Below are 10,827 nucleotides of genomic sequence, written 5' to 3'. Positions count from 1 at the left end.
GATGGCTGGGTATATCTAGATGTAGTCAAAGATGGATATTTATGGCCTTTGAATTATTTATTTATTTATGGCTGTGTTGGGTCTTCGTTGCTGTGCGTGGGCTTTTCTCTAGTTGCGGCGAGTGGGGGCTACTCTTCATTGTGGTGCGCAGCCTTCTCATTGCGGTGGCTTCTCTTATTGTGGAACACGGGCTCTAGGCGCACGGGCTTCAGTAGTTGTGGCTCGCGGGCTCAGCAGTTATGGCTCGTGGGCTCTAGAGTGCAGGCTCAATAGTTGTGGCACACAGGCTCAGTTGCTGTGTGGCATGTGGGATCTTCCTGGACCAGGGATCGAACCCATGTCCCCTGTATTGACAGGTGGATTCTTAACCACTTGTGCTACCAGGGAAGTCCCTTGAATTATTTTTTATTTATTATTCTCAAGGTTAGATGATTCAGTTCTACTCGAAGTCAGTATTTGTGTTAAGAAATTGGTCATGGTGGTTGATAGTATGAAAAAAAATCATTTTTCTAGCTAATTATCCTACCAACCCGGTGAATATCCCTTTGTCCTTTACCTTTCCTCCCTCCATGAACATTTATATTTTCCACCGAGGATAATAGACATCCCTGGGCTTGATTCCAGGTTGGTAGTCCTCCAAGTGTTTGTCTTGGTGCCAAAGCTTAATGACAACTCCAAAGCCTAAAGCTGTCTCATTGCCACCTTCCTACTGGAAGGTGTGAAAATGCAGTTGAAGTTTAAGAACATTATTTCCTGATTCCACATTAATAATTGTTTTGCGGTCTAGAGTTGACTGGATTTGCTTCACCTAGGGAAATGATCAAAGAAGGTAGTACCTGAGGGCCTTAATGCGTCCTTCAGTTCAGTTTCAGTAAGTTAATCTTAGATATTTTTTCTTCCCAGGAATGTAATAAACCTAGAGAAGCCTTTGGATTTGAACAAGCTGTACGGGAGTATACACTTCAGAGCTTTGGAGAGATGGCAGATAATTTTAAGTCTGACTATTTCAATATGCCAGTTCATGTGAGTATCTATCTTTTAGGTCACTTTGGGGAAGTATAAAAATTTATCTGATTCCAAAGCTTTTGCGTTGCTTTTTAACAACTTTCATTATTTTGTAGAAAACAGGGACAGCATAAAGAAGATGATAGAACACCAGATCTGAAGATTAGGGGCCTGGGATCTGTTTTTGTTTCTTTTACCCTCTGTCGTGGCAGTGTGCACTGTAGAGAAACTGACTTCAATCTCCCACTTGTTCTTTAGTGCTCTGGGAGCGCTGCCCTTTACAGACAAGGATGGAGGATGTGCCAGTTGCTGCTTTGGTTTAGTTATTTGTAGTATGAGGTTTGCTTCTTTTCCTGGGGGATCTTGGACTTTAAAAAAATCCCTTTCGAAATAATTTGCCAAAGCTGTTAAAATTCAGCCTTGATTTTTGTATTTCCTTTTCCTTCCTTATGTCCTGGGTCATCTTTATCCTTCTTAGTTGGAAAGCAGCTTGCAGAAGAAGGCAGTTCAAATTCATTATGTTTTTCTGAATATCTAAGTTGTCTTTAGCTTTTCCCATCGTCAGTCAGAAAAGCTAGGACTGCAGTCTTTTCAGCTCTGGGAATTGAGAAGGTTTTCTGTTTTTTCATGGGCTTTTGTTCACTTGACCTGTGTATTATGTCATAGTGGGTTATGGTTATAGAGAGTTGGTAATCTGTAATCTTTGCTTTCCCTGTGTAGATGGTTCCCACAGAACTAGTGGAGAAGGAATTCTGGCGGCTGGTGAGCAGCATTGAAGAAGATGTTATCGTAGAGTATGGAGCTGACATCTCCTCAAAAGACTTTGGAAGTGGATTTCCTGTAAAGGATGGTCGGAGAAAGATGCTGCCAGAAGAAGAGGTGCAGAGCACATACTAGTATCCAGATTTCTTACCCTGAAGCTGATTCAGCCTTTACATAGTAGAAAACTGCCTTTCTTTAATCTTAAGGGACCACGTTCATTTAAAATATTAAATATGTAGAATTTGGACAGTAAAAATAATCTTCAGTTTTGAAAATAATAAATTCAAAGTACCGTTAAATATTATTTAACTTGGGCTTCCCTGGTGGCACAGTGGTTGAGAGTCCGCCTGCCGATGCAGCGGACAGAACAATTTTTCCTGATTTCAGGAATCCTTAGGATCATCTTTCCTTCTTCCCAACACATTTAGGTCAAACTTCGAGCTGTATTCTACTTGGCCTTGGATAACATGAGCATACTCAAAAGGTTACATGATTTAAAAAAAAAAAAAAAAAAAAAAATCATTTAACTTTGCATTTTATCAATTTTTTTTTTTTTTTTTTTTTTTGCGGTACTTGGGCCTCTCACTTGTGGCCTCTCCCGTTGCGGAGCACAGGCTCCGGATGCGCAGGCTCAGCGGCCATGGCTCACGGGCCCAGCCACTCCGCGGCATGTGGGATCCCCCCGGACCGGGGCACGAACCTGCGTCCCCTGCAGTCGGGGAGGCGGACTCTAAACCACTGCGCCACCAGGGAAGCCCTCAACTTTGCATTTTAAAACCAGTTAAATTGGTTTAAAACTTTAACTTTAGTTAAGATTTTGCCTAGCTCTTTCTGTTTGGAAATCTAGCAAGTGACAAGATTTTTTTTTAAAATTACATTTTCCTGGTAGGTCCACAATTAATGTTCCTTTAACACCTGGGCAGGTAGGTTTTCAAATATGCATTTAAACTGTAACGTGATGAAGTACTGTCGCCTAGGAGACGACCTCCGTGTGCAGACCTGGACTCAGATGATCCTTTATTTCTTTTTCTCTTTACTTTGGTCCTTGTCACCTTTTCTTTACCTTTGTAATTGGCAGTAATTGAGAGTTTTATCTCCTGTTAAGTTAACACATGGTCAGAAAAGCACGTTACGTAGTGGAGAAGGATATACAATTAAAAATATGGCCGCTAGGTCTCTTGGGGTTACCGTTGGCGTGTCTTTTCCATTCTTTTACTTTGAAGCTGTTTGTATTTTGGAATCTGGTGTGTGTCTCTTATAGGCAGCATATGATTGAATCTTGCTTTTTTAAAAATCTAGTCTGAAGGTTGACTTATTTATTTATTTACTTGTCTGTCTGTCTATTTAGCTAGCTAGCTAGCTAGCTGCGTTGGGTCTTCGTTGCTCCGTGTGGGCTTTTCTAGTTGCCGGGGGCTACTCTTTGTTGCGGTGCGCCGGCTTCTCATTGCGGTGCCTTCTCTTGTTGCAGAGTATGGGCTCTAGGCGCGTGGGCTTCAGTAGTTGCAGCACTTGGGCTCAGTAGTGCAGCTTGAGGGCTCTAGGACACAGGCTCAGTAGTTGTGGCACATGGGCTTGTTTGCTCTGTGGCATGTGGGATCTTCCTGGACCAGGGCTCGAATCCGTGTCCCCTGCACTGGCAGGCAGATTCTTAACCACTGTGCCACCAGGGAAACCCTATACAGATATGTCTTATAGGAACAGTTCAGTGTTGAAATGTGTACATGTTCAAGGTCACTGAATTAAAACCTGCTTTGTAGAAGTATAAAGAAATGCATCAACCTTAGTTTCTTCATACCCTTCATTGGCAAATGGTAGGCAATTACCTACTTATTGGGAAGAGGCTTTGTTTTACAGCTTTTAACTTTTTCTGAATTTCATTTTGGTTTTGAATTTTTAAGTTGCTCTTGAACAGATATTTATATCTTCTGATCTTAAGAGATAAGGTCACAGTTTTTATTTTTTAATTTAAAAAATTTTTTATATATATATTTTTGCGGTACGCGGGCCACCAGGGAAGCCCGGTCACAGAGTTTTTTAAAGATTACTTTAAATGTGGTTAAATGTCAACCCTAAGTAAACAATATAGATATTAATCCTTCTAAATGTTTGAATTCTGTATGAATATTCATCTGTTTTTGCTTTTGCTCCCTTCACCTTCATATAAGAATGTGGAGGGCTTCCCTGGTGGCGCAGTGGTTGAGAGTCTGTCCACCTGCCGATGCAGGGGACACGGGTTCGTGCCCCAATCCTTCTCAACACAGCCCTCCAGGCAGCCAACACCAATGGGTCAGAGTCAATACACAGGTGAAATCCATTCTTGGTGTCATAAGTGTCTGGCATGTAATCTGCCCTTAAAAAGTATTTATTTATTAATGGGTGAATATGAAAGTTTGAGTCTACAATCATTCTCTCTCCTTAACAGTTAGGGTACGTATTTAGGCTAAATGGAAAGCTTTCAGAGGGATGATTTGTGTAAAAAAAAAAAAAAAAAAAAAATGTGGAGAAATTTGGGCTTTAAAGACATCAACATAGCATGAAGAGACAGGGATACAGCTCTTTTTTTCTAGTCTGGGTCATTGATATGCTATTTATTTCATAAGCAGTAACGTTTTACTCAGGATTCTGTTTTTATGTTGTAAGGTGGAGTGAGGGAACCCATTTATACAAAAGGATTTTAAGGACTAATTAGACAGTGTATATAAAATCTCTGTATTTTTTATACTTATATTTTCTGTCAGTTCGTTACTCTTCTCTGGAAGTTACTCTTAGAAAAGTAGATACCTACCATCTTTTCCCCAGGAATTGTGCATGTATGTTGAACTTCTGTATGAGTTAGCTTCTTGGCATCTGATAGCATGCTTCTCTGGTATCATAGTTTAGTGGAAAAGTACTTCTGAAGTTAATACATTTGTCTTATAAAAACAAGTGCTCTACAAACAGGGCTTCTGAGGAATACAAATAGGCATAGAACTTGAAACCTTGGAAACATTTTTTTCATGTTATCCTCTCTCTGTCGAAAATCACTGAATAGATCCTGTTAATTTATTTTTCATTATTTTCTATGGGATTGGCCTCTTTTCAGTCCCACTGCCACCGTCCTTGTCTCTGTCCTATCATGCATGTCATGTTGGGATAATTGCCGTGGTCTTACATAATGATCACTTGTGTTGGGGGTTCCCCAGAGCTTCTCAGGTTCCCTGAGAACTCATGACTGTGACTTATTACAGTGAAAGGATACAAAGTTAAATCAGCAAAGGGAAAACAAGATGTGTGGTCAAAGTCTGGAGGTAGCCAGTTGGAAGCTTTCAAGAGCCCTCTCTCCCTGGAGTCACACAGGATGCACTTAGGTACCCCAGCATCAGACTGACACTGTGTGTGAAGCATCGCCCACCAGGGAGGCTCATTAGAGACCCAGAGCTCAGGGTTCTTATAAGCGGCTGGTGACATAGGCACCTTCTGCCTAACACATAGCAAAATTCCAGACCCCCAGAAGGAGATCGGGCGTGCATAAACCACACTGTACAGCACTGCGAGCCACCCTGTGTCAGTGTCACAAACTGTTTACCATGCAGCTTTCCAGATGCCAGCCAGGGGCTGAACTTGAAGCGGGCCTTTTTTTTTTTTTTTTTAATTTATTTATTTATTTATTTTTTATTTTTGGCTGTGTTGGGTCTTCGTTGCGGCACGTGGGCTTTTCTCTGGTTGCAGCAAGTGGGGGCTGCCTTCGTTGTGGCATGCAGGCTTCTCATTGTGGTGGCTTTGCTTGTTGGGAGCACGGGCTCTAGGTGCGCGGGCTTCAGTAGTTGTGGTGTGCAGGCTTAGTTGTTCCGTGGCATGTGGGATCTTCCTGAACCAGGGCTCGAACCCGTGTCTCCTGCATTGGCAGGCAGATTCTTAACCACTGTGCCACTAGGGAAGCCCCGAAGCAGGCCTTTTGAAGGGTAGCTGTCTTAGGCTTGCTCTGTTAAAGTAGCTTTTCTGAACACTGCCACTCTCTGCAGTCTCTCTCATACATTGCTTTCAGTTAAAATTTTAAGATCGGTGGGTCTTGGGGAGTTCATTTTGCAGTTCTGTCTATTTTAGTTTGAAATTTTCCATAATCAAAACCTTTTAGATAAATATAAAAATATTTAAGATGTTTATCATATTGTTTCACTTTTCAAAATCTGTTTTATTTCCCTTTTGATATAGGATATCATCCAAGCTTCTTAGTCTGAAATTTAAGATTAAAGATCCAGTCTTCTTTTCTGGTCTTATTTCCTGCTTTTCTGAGTATGACTATTCCACTCTGCCTCTTTGCCAGCCAGACCAGTATATTCTGTCTCTTGTCATTTACCTTCAAATCTTACCTAGTCTTCCAAGATCAACCCAGGTTTTTCCTTTTCCACCAGGTTTTCTTATTGATCCAGACTCATGATGGTGACTATTTTGTTGTCCTCTGAAGAACTATATAATTTACTAATTTATCTGTGTTTGGAGTTTAATATATATTGTCTCATCTTGGAACTTTTTTTTTTTTTTTTTTTCCTTGCGTTATGCGGGCCTCTCACTGTTGTCGCCTCTCCCATTTGCGGAGCACAGGCTCCGGACGCGCAGGCTCAGTGGTCATGGCTCACGGGCCCAGCCGCTCCGCGGCATGCGGGATCCTCCCGAAACGGGGCATGACCCCGCGTCTCCTGCATCGGCAGGCGGACTCTCAAGCACTGCGCCACCAGGGAAGCCCCAATCTTGGAACTTTTTGTATGTAGGCCTGGTCTCTTCACCTAGTTTCAGTATTTTTTCAGCCAACTAAAAAATATATTGAGTAGTATTTTTTTTTTTTTTTTTTTTTTTTTTTCCTTGCGTTATGCGGGCCTCTCACTGTTGTCGCCTCTCCCATTTGCGGAGCACAGGCTCCGGACGCGCAGGCTCAGTGGTCATGGCTCACGGGCCCAGCCGCTCCGCGGCATGCGGGATCCTCCCGAAACGGGGCATGACCCCGCGTCTCCTGCATCGGCAGGCGGACTCTCAAGCACTGCGCCACCAGGGAAGCCCTATTGAGTAGTATTTTTGAAAACTGCTTTTTTTTTTTTTTTAAAGCCTATTGAGGGTAGGAGTCATATCTTTTTATTATTCCATATTGGGATTCCTAGTTAAACCTTTGTTGGAATTTCTTCTATCCTCTGTAACTCTTAGCTACACTTTTATAATTTCCTTATCTCTGTGTTGCATTATGGATGATATCCTCAAATCAGTCTTCTGGTTCACAGATTCTCCCTTCAGCTTTGTCACTGGCTATTTAACCTCTTAATTTGAGGGTTTTATTTTTAACTCTGTATTACCGAAACTTTCAAATGTGTAAAACTAAACATAGTAATGAACTTCCCTCCCTCCCTACCTGGCATCCAGGTTCAACAGTTATCAGCCTTCTAATAGAAGGCGGTTGGATTCTCTTACCTGTTTTTGCATTCAGTCTGTTGCAATATCACATCATATATCCTCTGGAAAACTCACACTACACTTCTGCAAGAATGAGAGCGAAAAAGGCAAATAACATCTTAGAATTATTATGAACGTAGTTTGACTTTGCAGGTCCCCTGAAATAGGCCCCACTTTGAGGACTGCTCTGCACAAGGATAATAGCACTTTAAGTCTGTACCGCATACCGCTTCAGAGGTGGGTGTTTGCAACTCATGTCTGGAGCTGATGTCCAGTTAGAAACCTCTATGAAAACTCAGACAACAGCTTTCCATTTTCATTCTGGCTGTGCTTTCTTTCTTTGTCTTTGGAAACTGCAAATTCTTTTTTCTCTTGAGTTCATCTATGAAGCAAAATTTTTTTTGGTGTTGTAAATAGATGTGTTTGTGGGAGTTGGGGGTGCTTTCTGCACCATCTTGGTCTTCAGTGTTGCCACAGATTCAGGATTCTGTATCTTATTATGTTTTGTCTTCACAGTATCTGGCACCATTCTGTAAATATAGTGGTAAACATTTTGGGAAGTTATGTTACCGGGGATAAAGTAGAAATATAATAGCAACCTATTAAAATGAGTCTTACAGTATTGTACTGGTGAGCTATGGGGGCAGGTGGGGAGTAATAAAAAGCCTTATATGCTTCAGAGTAAACCAGAGATATCTGAAATAATTAAAGGAAAATATAAATAACAGGAGATAGGATTAAATATTTAGGAATATGAGTTACATGTAGAGAGCAAAGAGCATAGATTCTATGGACTAGATTATTGTAATTATTATAAAATTTTTACTTTTGTTTTTGAAGACTCCCTTGAGGTTTCTATTGGGCACTTGTCATTGCTGATCTCTTACTTACATTTTTTTCCTTTTGTAGGAATATGCGCTTTCTGGTTGGAACTTGAATAACATGCCTGTTCTAGAGCAGTCTGTTCTTGCACATATCAATGTGGACATCTCTGGCATGAAGGTGCCATGGCTTTATGTGGGAATGTGCTTCTCTTCCTTTTGCTGGCACATCGAAGATCACTGGAGCTATTCCATCAACTACTTGCACTGGTATGTACAGTCTTTGTTAACAGCACACATACTGAGTGACCTTTCTAAAGGTGTAACAGTGTTAGATGATGTGTTAGGGAGAGCTTACTGGAAAGTGTTTTGTACCCCAAAGTTGGATAATGTACTGTGTAGAGGTCTCAGGGTACAACATGTCAGACACTTGCCCTCTTCAAGTATGTGCATGCAGCAGAGCCTCGAGTTTCAGACCCAACTATACTACATTTAGCGTACATGAAAATTTCTTTGGTATAACTTTTGAAATACAAGGCAGGATAGTTTTTAAAGTTTCTGTAATTAAGATCTGACTAACCTTTAGTATTTAAGGTTGAAATTTGAAAAATTTCAAATTGAAATTTTTGATTTTTTTTTCCTTTTTAATAACATTTTCTCTAAAAATGCCTCTGTTACATGTGTATTCATTAAATTTTTTCGCTGGTTTTTTTGTTTCACACCCACAGCTTTTATTTACTTATCCAGTTCCTTGTCCAGTATTCTGATCTTAACCAAATGATGTATTCCTCTCCATTTGAAAGATACTGCTTGGATCACACTATGCATTGGAAAGCTAATGATTTTCTTTTCTCTGCTTCATCGCTGTGCTGTGTAATATGATAGCTTCTAGCCACATGTGGCTATTTAAATTAGTTAAGATTAAGTAAAATTAAATTTTACTTCCTCAGTTGCACTAACCGCATTTTAAGTGCTTTATCATCACTTGTGACTAGTGGCTCCTGTATTACCCAGCATAGATGGAGAACATTTTCAGTCATCTCAGTAAGTTTCTATAGAGACAGCATGGTTAATTGTATGAGGGTTAAGAAATTCAGCTATTCTGTAGATAGCATGACTAATTAAATCCAGTTCTTTAAAGTTCAACTTAGTATTATAAATAAAACTCTAGTCCACTGAAGTCTAGTGTATTAATGATGCCAAGTGTTTGGTCTTAAGATTCATAGACAAAACTATATTCAGGGTTTCAACAATTTCTCGCCTTGGCTTATTTCCTTGGATAGTAAAATTGAACTCAATGAAGTTATGTAAAAGTACCCTAAAGGGCAGTGACTTTTACTTTGATCATTGTGGGGATAATTGGAATGTCCAGTGGACCTGTGAATCAGGCAGTATGTCAGTATCCTTTGGAACAATGCTTGCTTTTCATATAGCATCTTTCCTATTTGAAGATGCTGTTTAGTGATCTACCTTAAAGAGTTTATATACTTTGAATTACTTTTCTGTAGTGATAAGTACGTACCTACCTATCCATATACTCTTGCCTTACCCCCTATTATGAATAATAGCACAGATTTTTGAGATGGTTGCTAGGATTCAGGGCATATAATCTATGGCCATGGAGCAAGACAAAGTTAATTATAATTTAGTGGATTTGAATCAGAGACCCTGGCCTCATTGGCACCATGCTCTACCTAGATAAACAGTTATTTCTTTTGCTAGGGGGGAGCCAAAGACATGGTATGGTGTGCCATCTCATGCTGCAGAACAACTGGAGGAGGTGATGAGGGAGCTGGCCCCTGAGTTATTTGAATCCCAGCCTGATCTCCTACATCAGTTAGTCACCATCATGAACCCCAATGTGCTAATGGAGCATGGTGTGCCTGTGAGTCTTTTTGCATCTCCCTTCAGTATTTTAAATTTAAAGTTATGTATGCTTTTGATTAGAGTCACAGTATATGCTTGTTTTGTAATGGGAAATAAAAGATCACATCATCTTCGAGCCAAATTAGAATTTATACTCTGAAGGGAACAACATTTATTTGATTAAGAATGGGGTGTTGTAAAGTATGAATCACATTTACCTTATGTATAGCAACCTATCAGAATAGCCATGTTTTCAGTATATCTTGCTTTTAATAAAAATCTCATATTCTTTATTATCCCCATTTAACCAAAGTATAAGTATTTTAAGTGGTAGTTGTACTAACTAATGTTTATCGTTGTGGAGATCATATTCCCATGTTTCGTATAAAGATTTCATAGCCTCTTTTCAACATGAGATAATGAAGTAAAAATATACAATGAACACCTTTTCTGCTTTTAAACTTTTAGGTTTGAAAACGATTATTAAATTTAAGCTACGAACACCTGATAAAGTATAAATTTAATGTTTGCTACATGTAGTCAAGTAGTCATCATAACCTTATTAAGAAAGTAGATTGAGTGATAGTAGCAATGTTACTTTGTCTTTAAAGAGTAAATTTGTGCAGAATCTGGGACTTTTCAGAAGACATAGTATTGTCATAAGACAAAGAGATTCAGGAAAACTGATTTGGGGGGGTCTCTCTGTATGACATACGAGCTAATCAATTAGTTTCCAGAAAAAATTATCCAAAAGTAGGATGAAATTCCATCCTTTCCCACTGTTTACAACACAAGAATGAAAGGAATAAAAGAAAAATTCTCTTAACTGTAAAAATTTTATTAGGTTAGGAAACTAGTAGCTCATGAGAGCAGCGTTTTCTCCTTGAAAATTTCTTTAGGCTGTGAACTCTTGTCATGAATTACTATAATTTTTTTTTTTTTTTTTTTTTTTTTT

At 39.7% G+C, this 10,827-nt stretch overlaps 1 protein-coding gene across 1 annotated transcript in view; it reads left to right on the top strand.

The window, feature by feature from the left end:
- The window catches only part of KDM5A (lysine demethylase 5A), a 77,745-nt gene that overhangs the window by 24,155 nt on the left and 42,763 nt on the right, over positions 1-10,827 (top strand). The window contains exons 9-12 of the mRNA XM_007469469.1: positions 904-1,023; positions 1,726-1,884; positions 8,095-8,276; positions 9,729-9,891. Of these exons, the coding sequence (XP_007469531.1) occupies positions 904-1,023; positions 1,726-1,884; positions 8,095-8,276; positions 9,729-9,891 (624 nt within the window). The remainder of the gene's footprint in view (positions 1-903; positions 1,024-1,725; positions 1,885-8,094; positions 8,277-9,728; positions 9,892-10,827) is intronic.

This window comes from Lipotes vexillifer, unplaced genomic scaffold (assembly GCF_000442215.2).
Source record: "Lipotes vexillifer unplaced genomic scaffold, Lipotes_vexillifer_v1.1 scaffold395, whole genome shotgun sequence".
In the NCBI taxonomy this organism is placed as follows: Eukaryota; Metazoa; Chordata; class Mammalia; order Artiodactyla; family Lipotidae; genus Lipotes; species Lipotes vexillifer.
Note: the sequence above shows the minus strand (reverse complement) of the source record. Positions and strands in the feature narration are given on the sequence as shown.